Source organism: Oncorhynchus kisutch, linkage group LG24, assembly GCF_002021735.2.
Source record: "Oncorhynchus kisutch isolate 150728-3 linkage group LG24, Okis_V2, whole genome shotgun sequence".
Taxonomy (NCBI): Eukaryota; Metazoa; Chordata; class Actinopteri; order Salmoniformes; family Salmonidae; genus Oncorhynchus; species Oncorhynchus kisutch.
The window spans coordinates 30,733,777-30,746,039 of NC_034197.2; the positions used below are offsets into that span (position 1 = coordinate 30,733,777).

At 43.1% G+C, this 12,263-nt stretch overlaps 1 protein-coding gene across 1 annotated transcript in view; it reads right to left on the reverse strand.

The window, feature by feature from the left end:
• Window positions 1-12,263, reverse strand: part of samd10b (sterile alpha motif domain containing 10b) — a 152,157-nt gene that overhangs the window by 26,014 nt on the left and 113,880 nt on the right. The window contains exon 3 of the mRNA XM_020458669.2: window positions 6,107-6,275. Coding sequence (XP_020314258.2) covers window positions 6,107-6,275 — 169 coding nt within the window. The remainder of the gene's footprint in view (window positions 1-6,106; window positions 6,276-12,263) is intronic.

Consider the following 12,263-nt stretch of genomic DNA (forward strand, 5'->3'; position numbering starts at 1 on the left):
AGCAGAGATCTCAATAACCAAAATAATATATTCAATGAAAAAATGAAAACTGCAGGAAAAGGGGTGTGCGCTTCTCGAACAACAGTGGATGTAGACCCACATACATGCACATGTCTGCGGGTGCAACTCGTATAGAACGCCGATGTACATGAGTGGAGCTCCGAGAGCAATCACCACTGACCACTGCAATTGTAAACTGAGGGAAAATGCCTTCACTCGAATCACATGGAGATTTTCTAGCAATAGGTAATGGGGTAGCCTAATGAATAGCATCAAACACATCTTTATAACAATCAGGTTCTATATGTAATTCCATGGCTAGCTGATTCTCTATTTAACAGGTGCTCCCTGTAGCTTCCACATTTTATACACATAATGAGACAAACTGACTGCACCTGTGTGTGTGTGTGTGTGTGTGTGTGTGTGTGTGTGTGTGTGTGTGTGTGTGTGTGTGTGTGTGTGTGTGTGTGTGTGTGTGTGTGTGTGTGTGTGTGTGTGTGTGTGTGTGTGTGTGTGTGCGTGCGTGCGTGCGTGCGTGCGTGCGTGCGTGCGTGCGTGCGTGCGTGCGTGCGTGCGTGCGTGCGTGCGTGCGTGCGTGCGTGCGTGCGCGTGTGAATGTCTGTGTTCATGCATGTGCTAGTGTCTGTAATATAACGTATAAATATGATGAATAAATCAAAGAGATATGATCTGCTGTTGCTGGGTTATCTGTAACTTGAGGCAGACAAACACTGTGTGTCTGTATCTAGGTGCAGAGTGACTTAGTGAGTGATGGCTGACCATGCAGTTTAGAAAAGCAATCTGTTCTCTGTGACTGGCTCTGAAAGGGACCTGTTCTGTACTGTCTGACTCAAGGCTAAGAGAACTGAGCGCTCATATATGTCTGTTGTTAGCAATGTGTCTCATGTATGTGTGTGTGTGTGTGTGTGTGTGTGTGTGTGTGTGTGTGTGTGTGTGTGTGTGTGTGTGTGTGGATGTCTGTTGCTAGCAATGTGTCTAATGCATGTGTGTGTGGATGTCTGTTGTTAGCAATGTGTCTAATGCATGTGTGTGTGGATGTCTGTTGTTAGCAATGTGTCTAATGCATGTGTGTGTGGATGTCTGTTGTTAGCAATGTGTCTAATGCATGTGTGTGTGGATGTCTGTTGCTAGCAATGTGTCTAATGCATGTGTGTGTGGATGTCTGTTGTTAGCAATGTGTCTCATGTATGTGTGTGTGTGTGTGTGTGTGTGTGTGTGTGTGTGTGTGTGTGTGTGTGTGTGTGTGTGTGGATGTCTGTTGTTAGCAATGTGTCTAATGCATGTGTGTGTGGATGTCTGTTGCTAGCAATGTGTCTAATGCATGTGTGTGTGGATGTCTGTTGTTAGCAATGTGTGTGTGTGTGTGTGTGTGTGTGTGTGTGTGTGTGTGTGTGTGTGTGTGTGTGTGTGTGTGTGTGTGTGTGTGTGTGTGTGTGTGTGTGTGTGTGTGTGTGTGAGAGAGATTCCAGAACACCGTCAACCTACATCCGCTTCAACAGCTTTCCTTTTCTTTCACAAAAACACAGCTTTCCTTTTCTTTCACAAAAACACAGCATTCCTTTCTTAGCTTTCGCTGCATGAATGGTCTTTAAATCTCCTTGTGAGAGATTTAGGTGTAAACCGTTTCTTAAGTCCCGCAGCTGAAAAAGCAAGCTGTGGAACCAGCTAAGGAACTAAAAATACAACTTGTGTGAGATTTGGTTTCTCAGGCTAAGCCTTTTCAGAGACCTGTGTGAATTGGTCCCAACTCTCTGGGTACAGGAGCTTCAGTCCTCTGGGCGGTGGAGAGTAGCGGAGTGTAGAGAATAAGCTTGCAAAACTAGGCTTGGGTGATGAATAAACTTACTTGAGATCTGAAGGCTTCAGCTCCTGGGACTACTATAATGCCTGTCTGTATAGTGCCTTCAGAAATTATTCACACGCCTTGACTTTTTGCAATATGTTTGTGTTTAAAATGGATGACATTTTGGGATTGTTGTCAGTGGCCTAAACACAATACCCCATAATGTCAAGGTGGAATTATGTTTTTAGAAATGTCTACAAATGAATAAAAAATGAAAACCTGTCTTGAGTCAATAAGTATTCGACCCCTTTGTTATGACAAGCCTAAATAAGTTAAAAATTTAAAATGTGCTTAACAAGTCACATACTAAGTTGCATGGACTCACTCTGTCTGCAATAATAGTGTTTAACATGATTTTCTAATGGCTACCTCATCTCTGTACACAACACATACAATTATCTGTCCCTCAGTCGAGCACTGAATTTCAAACACAGATTCAACCGAAAAGACCAGGGAGGTTTTCCAACGCCTCGCAAAGAAGGGCACCTTTTGGTAGATGGGTAAAAAAAGCAGACATTGAATATTTCTTTGAGCATAAAGAAGTTATTAAATACACGTTTGATGGTGTATCAATACACTCAGTCACTACAAAGAGACAGGCGTCCTTCCTAACTCGGTCATAGATTTCACCATGAGGCCAATGGTGACTTTAAAACAGTTACAGAGTGATGGCTGTGATAGGAGAAAACTGAGGATGGATCAACAACATTGTTGTTACACCACAATACTAAGCTAAATGACAGAGTGAAAAGAAGGAACCCTGTACAGAATACAATATTTCTAAATGTTTGCAACAAGGCGGCAGGGTAGCCTAGTGGTTAGAGCGTTGGACTAGTAACCGGAAGGTTGCAAGTGCAAACCCCCGAGCTGGTACAAATCTGGTACAAATCTGTCGCTCTGCCCCTGAACAGGCAGTTAACACACTGTTCAGGGGCCGTCATTGTAAATAAAAATTTGTTCTTAACTGACTTGCCTAGTTAAATAAAGGTAAAAAATAAAAGGCACTAAAGTAATACTGCAAAAAATGTGGCAAAGCAATTAACTGTTTGTCCTGAATACAAATTGTTATGTTTAGGGAAAATCCAATATAACACTCCTCAATTTTCAAGCATAGTGTTGACTGCATCATGTTTTGGGTATGCTTGTAAACATTAAGGATTGGGGAGTTTTGCAGGATAAAAAATAACCAGAATGGAGCTAAGCACAGGCAAATCCTTGAGGAAAATCTGGTTCAGTCTTCTTTCCACCAGACACTGGGAGATGAATTCACCTTTCAGCAGGACAATAACCTACAAGGCCAACTCTACACTGGAGTTGCCTACCAAGAAGACAGTAAATGTTCCTGAGTGGCCGAGTTACAGTTTTGACTTACATCTACTTGCAAATCTATGGCAAAACCTGAAAATGGTTGTCTAGCAATGATCAACAAGCAATTTGACAGAGCTTGAAGAATTTTGAAAAGAATAATGGGCAAATGTTGCACAATCCAGGTGTGGAAAGCCCTTAGAGACGTACCAGAAACCTCATAGCTGTAATCACTGCTAAAAGCTGCTTCTACAAAGTATTGGCTCAAAGATAGTGGGGCAAAAAAGTATTTAGTCAGCCACCAATTGTACAAGTTCTCCCACTTAAAAAGATGAGAGAGGCCTGTAATTTTCATCATAGGTACACTTCAACTATGACAGACAAAATGAGAAGAAAAAAATCCAGAAAATCACATTGTAGGATTTTTAATGAATTTATTTGCAAATTATGGTGGAAAATAAGTATTTGGCCACCTACAAACAAGCAAGATTTCTGGCTCTCACATACCTGCAACGTCTTCTTTAAGAGGCTCCTCTGTCCTCCACTCGTTGCCTGTATTAATGGCACCTGTTTGAACTTGTTATCAGTATAAAAGACACCTGTCCACAACCTCAAACAGTCACACTCCAAACTCCACTATGGCCAAGACCAAAGAGCTGTCAAAGGACACCAGAAACAAAATTGTAGACCTGCACCAGGCTGGGAAGACTGAATCTGCAATAGGTAAGCAGCTTGGTTTGAAGAAATCAACTGTGGGAGCAATTATTAGGAAATGGAAGACATACAAGACCACTGATAATCTCCCTCGATCTGGGGCTCCACGCAAGATCTCACCCTGTGGGGTCAAAATGATCACAAGAACGGTGAGCAAAAATCCCAGAACCACATGGGGGGACCTAGTGAATGACCTGCAGAGAGCTGGGACCAAAGTAACAAAGCCTACCATCAGTAACACACTATGCCGCCAGGGACTCAAATCCTGCAGTGCCAGACGTGTCCCCCTGCTTAAGCCAGTACATGTCCAGGCCCCTCTGAAGTTTTCTAGAGAGCATTTGGATGATCCAGAAGAAGATTGGGAGAAGGTCATATGGTCAGATGAAACCAAAATAGATCTTTTTGGTAAAAACTCAACTCATCGTGTTTGGAGGACAAAGAATGCTGAGTTGCATCCAAAGAACACCATACCTACTGTGAAGCATGGGGGTGGAAACATCATGCTTTGGGGTTGTTTTTCTGCAAAGGGACCAGGACGACTGATCCGTGTAAAGGAAAGAATGAATGGGGCCATGTATTGTGAGATTTTGAGTGAAAACCTCCTTCCATCAGCAAGGGCATTGAAGATGAAATGTGGCTGGGTCTTTCAGCATGACAATGATCCCAAACACACCGCCCGGGCAACGAAGGAGTGGCTTCGTAAGAAGCATTTCAAGGTCCTGGAGTGGCCTAGCCAGTCTCCAGATCTCAACCCCATAGAAAATCTTTGGAGGGAGTTGAAAGTCCGTGTTGCCCAGCAACAGACCCAAAACATCACTGCTCTAGAGGAGATCTGCATGGAGGAATGGGCCAAAATACCAGCAACAGTGTGTGAAAACCTTGTGAAGACTTACAGAAAACGTTTGACCTCTGTCATTGCCAACAAAGGGTATATAACAAAGTAATGAGATAAACTTTTGTTATTGACCAAATACTTATTTTCCACCATAATTTGCAAATAAATTCCTTAAAAATCCTACAATGTGATTTTCTGGATTTCTTTTCTCATTTTGTCTGTCATAGTTGAAGTGTACCTATGGTGAAAATTACAGGCCTCTCTCATCTTTTTAAGTGGGAGAACTTGCACAATTGGTGGCTGACTAAATACTTTTTTGCCCCACTGCATTTCTGGAGTTTGTTTTCAATAAATTTGCAAAAACGTCAAATACATGTTTTCATTTTGTCATTATGGGGTATTGTGTGTAGATGGTTGAGAAGGTTTCTACACATTACCTGTGGTAGAGAGGTTGGAGAAGGTTTCTACATATTACCTGTGGTAGAGAGATTGGAGAAGGTTTCTACACATTACCTGTGGTAGAGAGGTTGGAGAAGGTTTCTACACATTACCTGTGACTGCAGGGTTGGAGAAGGTTTCTACACGTTATCTGTGATAGTGGGGCTGGAGAAGGTTTCTACCCATTACCTGTGGAAGTGGGGTTGGAGAAGGTTTCTACACATTACCTGTGGTAGAGGGGTTGGAGAGGGTTTCTACACATTACCTGTGGTAGAGGGGTTGGAGAGGGTTTCTACACGTTACCTGTGGAAGTGGGGTTGGAGAAGGTTTCTACACATTACCTGTGATAGTGGGGTTGGAGAAGGTTTTTACACATTACCTGTGGTAGAGGGGTTGGAGAGGGTTTCTACACATTACCTGTGACTGCCGGGTTGGAGAAGGTTTCTACACATTACCTGTGGTAGAGAGGTTGGAGAAGGTTTCTACACATTACCTGTGGTAGAGAGGTTGGAGAAGGTTTCTACACATTACCTGTGACTGCCGGGTTGGAGAAGGTTTCTACACGTTACCTGTGATAGTGGGGCTGGAGAAGGTTTCTACCCATTACCTGTGGAAGTGGGGTTGGAGAAGGTTTCTACACATTACCTGTGGTAGAGGGGTTGGAGAGGGTTTCTACACATTACCTGTGGTAGAGGGGTTGGAGAGGGTTTCTACACGTTACCTGTGATTGCAGGGTTGGAGAAGGTTTCTACACATTACCTGTGGTAGAGAGGTTGGAGAAGGTTTCTACACATTACCTGTGATTGCAGGGTTGGAGAAGGTTTCTACACATTACCTGTAATTGCAGGGTTGGAGAAGGTTTCTACACATTACCTGTGGTAGAGGGGTTGGAGAGGGTTTCTACACATTATCTGTGGTAGAGGGGTTGGAGAAAGTTTTCTACACGTTACCTGTGATAGCATGGTGGGAGAAGGCTTCTACGTAGGTCAGGTAGTTGTGGGGACAGTGTTTCTTCAGCCACTTGCAGACATCCTGTTGGGTCCACAGAACCACTGGTTTGGACAGACTGGACAGAGTAGGGCTGGTGTGGTACACAGTGAAGGCTTCGCCTGGACGCAGCTGAAACACACAGAGTTTGGCTTACTGTGTGTGTTTCTGTGTGTGTGTGTGTGTGTGTGTGTGTGTGTGTGTGTGTGTGTGTGTGTGTGTGTGTGTGTTTATGTTTATGTGTGTGTGTGTGTGTTTATGTGTGTGAACATGGAAACAAGCATCAAGGAGACAGAAGCCATGATTTTTTATTTTGTTGTGTCAGTGCACTCTTTGTGTGGTGACTGAGTGATCGTGTGTGAACATTATTTGTGGTAACTGAGTGATCGTGTGTGAACATTAGTTGTGGTGACTGAGTGATCGTGTGTGAACATTATTTGTGGTGACTGAGTGATCGTGTGTGAACATTAGTTGTGGTGACTGAGTGATCGTGTGTGAACGTTATTTGTGGTGACTGAGTGATCGTGTGTGAACATTAGTTGTGGTGACTGAGTGATTGTGTGTGAACATTAGTTGTGGTGACTGAGTGATCGTGTGTGCACATTAGTTGTGGTGACTGAATGATCGTGTGTGAACATTATTTGTGGTGACTGAGTGATCATGTGTGAACATTAGTTGTGGTGACTGAGTGATCGTGTGTGAACATTAGTTGTGGTGACTGAGTGATCATGTGTGAACATTAGTTGTGGTGACTGAGTGATCGTGTGTGAACATTAGTTGTGGTGACTGAGTGATCGTGTGTGAACATTAGTTGTGGTGACTGAGTAATTGTGTGTGAACATTAGTTGTGGTGATGACAATGTATCTAACCCTAAACCGAACCCTTTACCCCTAACTCTAATTCTAACCCCTGAACCTAAAATTGTCATGGTTCCACCCGTCACCAGAAGGTCATCCTAGAGACCATCCTAGAGACCATCCTAGAGACTATCCTAGAGACCATCCTAGAGACCATCCTAGAGACCATCCTAGAGACTATCCTAGAGACTATCCTAGAGACTATCATAGAGACCATCCTAGAGACTATCATAGAGACCATCCTAGAGACTATCCTAGAGACCATCCTAGAGACTATCCTGGAGACCATCCTAGAGACTATCATAGAGACCACCCTAGAAACTATCCTAGAGACTATCCTAGAGATTATCCTAGAGACCATCCTAGAGACCACCCTAGAGACTATCCTGGAGACTATCCTAGAGACTATCATAGAGACCACCCTAGAGACTACCCTAGAGACTATCATAGAGACCATCCTAGAGACCACCCTAGAGACCATCCTAGAGACCATCCTAGAGACCACCCTAGAGACCATCCTAGAGACTATCCTAGAGACCATCCTAGAGACCACCCGAGAGACCATCCTAGAGACCATCCTAGAGACTATCCTAGAGACCATCCTAGAGATTATCCTAGAGACTATCCTAGAGACTATCCTAGAGACCATCCTAGAGACCAACCTAGAGACCACCCTAGAGACTACCCTAGAGACTATCCTGGAGACTATCCTAGAGACTATCATAGAGACCATCCTAGAGACCACCCTAGAGACTATCACAGAGACCATCCTAGAGACCACCCTAGAGACCATCCTAGAGACCATCCTAGAGACCACCCTAGAGACCATCCTAGAGACTATCCTAGAGACCATCCTAGAGACCACCCTAGAGACCATCCTAGAGACTATCCTAGAGACCATCCTAGAGACTATCCTGGAGACCATCCTAGAGACCATCCTAGAGACTATCCTAGAGACCATCCTAGAGACCATCCTAGAGACCATCCTAGAGACTATCCTAGAGACTATCCTAGAGACCATCCTAGAGACTATCCTAGAGACCATCCTAGAGACCATCCTAGAGACCATCCTAGAGACTATCCTAGAGATTATCCTAGAGACTATCCTAGAGACTATCCTAGAGACCATCCTAGAGACCATCCTAGAGACCACCCTAGAGACTATCCTGGAGACTATCCTAGAGACTATCATAGAGACCATCCTAGAGACCACCCTAGAGACTATCATAGAGACCATCCTAGAGACCACCCTAGAGACCATCCTAGAGACCATCCTAGAGACCACCCTAGAGACCATCCTAGAGACTACCCTAGAGACCATCCTAGAGACCATCCTAGAGACCACCCTAGAGACTATCCTAGAGACTATCCTAGAGACCATCCTAGAGACCACCCGAGAGACCATCCTAGAGACCATCCTAGAGACTATCCTAGAGACCATCCTAGAGACTATCCTAGAGACTATCCTAGAGACAGTTATGACCCTCAGGTGTGTTCTAGTACTCATTATGATTTACCCTTTAAAAGAGGTGTGTTTTCTGGTTCTCTTTGCAGAAGCTTGAATTGGTTATCGTGTGCTTTCATTTCCTGAGTGAGTTTTCGAGAGTTAGTGTTTGTTTTTTCAAGTGTACTGTGATCCCGCGACATCCGTTTCTCAGTAAAGTCTTATGTTTATCCTTAACCACTGATTCCTCATCTGGTCTCTTCTCTGCACCTGGGTCCAACCTTATCACGTCACAGAAATACATTTGATCCTGTTTTACTATTCTTTTAAGAACTATCCTTGTGGGGACCAGAAGTCCAAACACACACACACACACACACACACGCACACACAAGCATGCACACACAAGCATGCATAGACAAACAAACCCTATTAATCACTAGCTGAGACTCTATCAGGACTTCTCCAAAGTCTTGTTCAAGCAGCAGGTCTTCATTCTCAAATCAGTTTTGTTTTTAAAATCTGGCCCTCCTCTGTGCCGATGCACAGCGTTCTACCCGGCTCCATGGCCAGACCCGTGGTCTGGGCGGGGGTAAAGACCCGCACCGGAGCCGCCACCGACACTAGTCCCCCCCTACCCTCCCCAGTTGGTTTCAGGGTTTGCGGCTGGAGTCCGCACCTTTGGGGAGAGGGGGGCTTTTATTCTCTATTTTGGTTAGGTCGGGGTGTGACTAGGGGGGTGTACCTATCTAGGTTGTTTAGTTCTATGTTGGCCTGGTATGGTTCCCAATCAGAGGCAGATGTTTATCGTTGTCTCTGATTGGGGATCATATTCAGACAGCCATTTCCCCACTGTGTTTTTTGGGATCTTGTTTTTGTGTTGCCTGTGAGCACTCCAGAACGTTTCGGTTATTCTTTATTGTTTTTGTGCGATTCATTAAATAAATATGTGGAACCCAGATCACGCTGCGCTTTGGTCCGAGTATGCTTACGACGATCGTGACAGAGAAGCTTGGTGAGTTGGTGACATTATTGGATAGAGATTGAAAAGTGATAGTTGAGCATTTTTCAAATTACAGGAGATGGAGGGGGTAGATTATAATTTATTTTCTTGGTTCTAGAACTTTATTTTTATACCCAGTTAGTGTAATTTATTTCCATTTGCCTTGCTATCTTCAGTAGCAAGTAGCTATACTTTTCATACTCTGTGGTGCAAGGAAAAGGTGCAAATTAAAACCGGTGGTTGAACTCTGCCTGAGATCAGTTTCATAAAGAAGGATGAAAAGGTGAGTGCATTCAATACCAACTGGTATCAACAGTATAGCTGGTTAACACGGAGCCTTTCACCAAGCCTGTATTGCTGGCGTTGTCTGATTTTTGGAAAGTCTGATCCTTTGCTGTGAAAGGAGGGTACAGTGGCCTGAAGAACATCTTGCGTTCAGCTAAATGCCAAAACAACAGCAGGGAGCATATAAATGACCACATCATATTTAATCTTCTGGTAAAAATACGTCTTGATCATGACGAAGGTCTACATATTCAAACTGAGCAACACAAAGAGAAAGTAAGAAGAAACAGGGATGTTCTCAAGCGGCTTATCAACACCACTTGGTTTTTGGGACTGAGAGAACTGGCTTTTAGAGGACACGACAAAAGGGAAAGTTCCTCCCGTATTTATTTAGCAAAGATGATAACACATAATCACTCCGGACAGACACAAGCAAAAACGAATTACACAAATGTCGCAGCAGCTCAGTCATCCCCAAGGGATGAAGACAAGACCATTTTTCAGTGTGATCAGCTGTAGGCAGCTACAGTAAGAGCAGCTCATTAGTAGCCTACAGGTATGTGGAAGATCATATTCAGGAACGTTTCTCAGGCTACTTTGATGTGTCAAGGGGGCGAGATGCGCAGTCTGTTTGGGATGGATCTACTATTTGTATTTACAGCTAAGTCCCCTGATTAAGAGGTGATGACCACTCCACTACCATTGTCAACTCTCTCCTGACATGAAATGAAGCAACATCTCATGTGCCCTCTCATCCACTGCCACAGTAAATGTTTCCTCTCCAAGCACTGTGAGTACCCTTATAAATGTTCTCTCATTACTGTATATAGAGTCAATCACATACACAAACACAATCACATTATTACACATCAATAATTTTACTCCTTGCTTGAACTAACTCATTCTTAGTTATTTTGTCTAACTGTGTAGTGTGTTGTGTTATTGTGATCCCTTCCCAACACTGTAAGTAGCCTTCTCATTCCCAAATATTTTTTACCACACTTTGTCGTCTCCACACTCTTATACCATGGGTCTCACATCCTCCTCAATGTTACCAGGCTCCACTCGGTCTGATGAAACCAAGATTGAACTCCTTTGCCTGAATACCAAGTGTACCACCTGGAGGAAACCTGGCACCATACCTATGGTGAAAAATAGTGGTGGCAGAATCATGCTGTGGGGATGTTTTTTTGACGGGATTGGGAGACAAGTCAGGATTTAGGGAAAGATGAACAAAGAAAAGTACAGAGAGATCCTTGATGAAAACCTGCTCCAGACCAGAGCGCTCAGGACCTCAGACTGGGGCAACACTCCCCATCCAACTTAACAGCGTTTGAGAGGATCTGCAGAGAACAATGGGAGAAAATCCCCAAATACAGGTGTGCCAAGTTTGTAGCATCATCCCCAAGAAGACTGGAGGCTGTAATTGCTGCCAAAGGTGTATTTCAGTTTTTAATTTTTTATAAATTTGACAAAAATGTAAAAAACCAGTTTTTGCTTTGTCATTATGGGGTATTGTGTGTAGATGGGTGAGGATATGTTTTATTTAATCCAAATAGTGTAAAAAGTCAAGGGGTCTGAATAATTTCCGAACGCACTGTATTTCTGTATAGACAAGAGTAGGCTAATTAGTCTATATAGTTTTGATAATTGAATTCAATTTTCCTTGGGAAAAGCTTCCCCTATCCTTATGCTTGCATATTAAAAACATAACCACAAGTAACCTCCATTCGCTATTCAATTGCAGGCTACGGATGATGTTTTGTTTGTGGGCCATGCTAAATAAAAAAATGATTCCATCCATAGGCTATGCAGTACATAAAGACCAGATTAAACTAAGAATAGTCTGATGGGTGAGAATATTATCAGATGCTTGTCCAAGTTTCAATGAGCGATGAAGTGTGTGCCTGTGCAACAAACAGAGCAGAGCTCATGCCTTTTTCAAATCATCACTAGAGCCGGATCATGCAGCCTTAGAATGTATAAAAAATCAAAACATATAAACGTTAGGTTATATGTTTAGATTTTTTATACATTCTAAGGCTGCAACTAAAGTTGGCATAAAAAAATTTGACCATTCAGACAGAAGTCACATGGCCAGGAATCAGATTTGTATCACCTTTGTAGGTGGTTTGAAATTTGGCTTTGAAATATCTGATTCCATGTGCTTTTTGACTGTTCAGACTGCTAGAAAAATAACAGATTTGAATCATGTGTCACGTTCTGACCTTTATTTCCTTTGTTTTGTATTCATTATTTAGTATGGTCAGGGCGTGAGTTGGGGTGGGCAGTCTATGTTTGATTTTCTATGATTTGGGGATTTCTATGTTTCGGCCTAGTATGGTTCTCAATCAGAGGCAGGTGTCATTAGTTGTCTCTGATTGAGAATCATACTTAGGTAGCCTGGGTTGCACTGTTTGTTTGTGGGTGATTGTCTATGCTAGTGGCTTGTGTCAGCACAGGTCTCATTTGTAGCTTCATGGTCGTGATTGGTTTATTGTTTTTGTATGTAGTGTTCAGTATTTTCTTT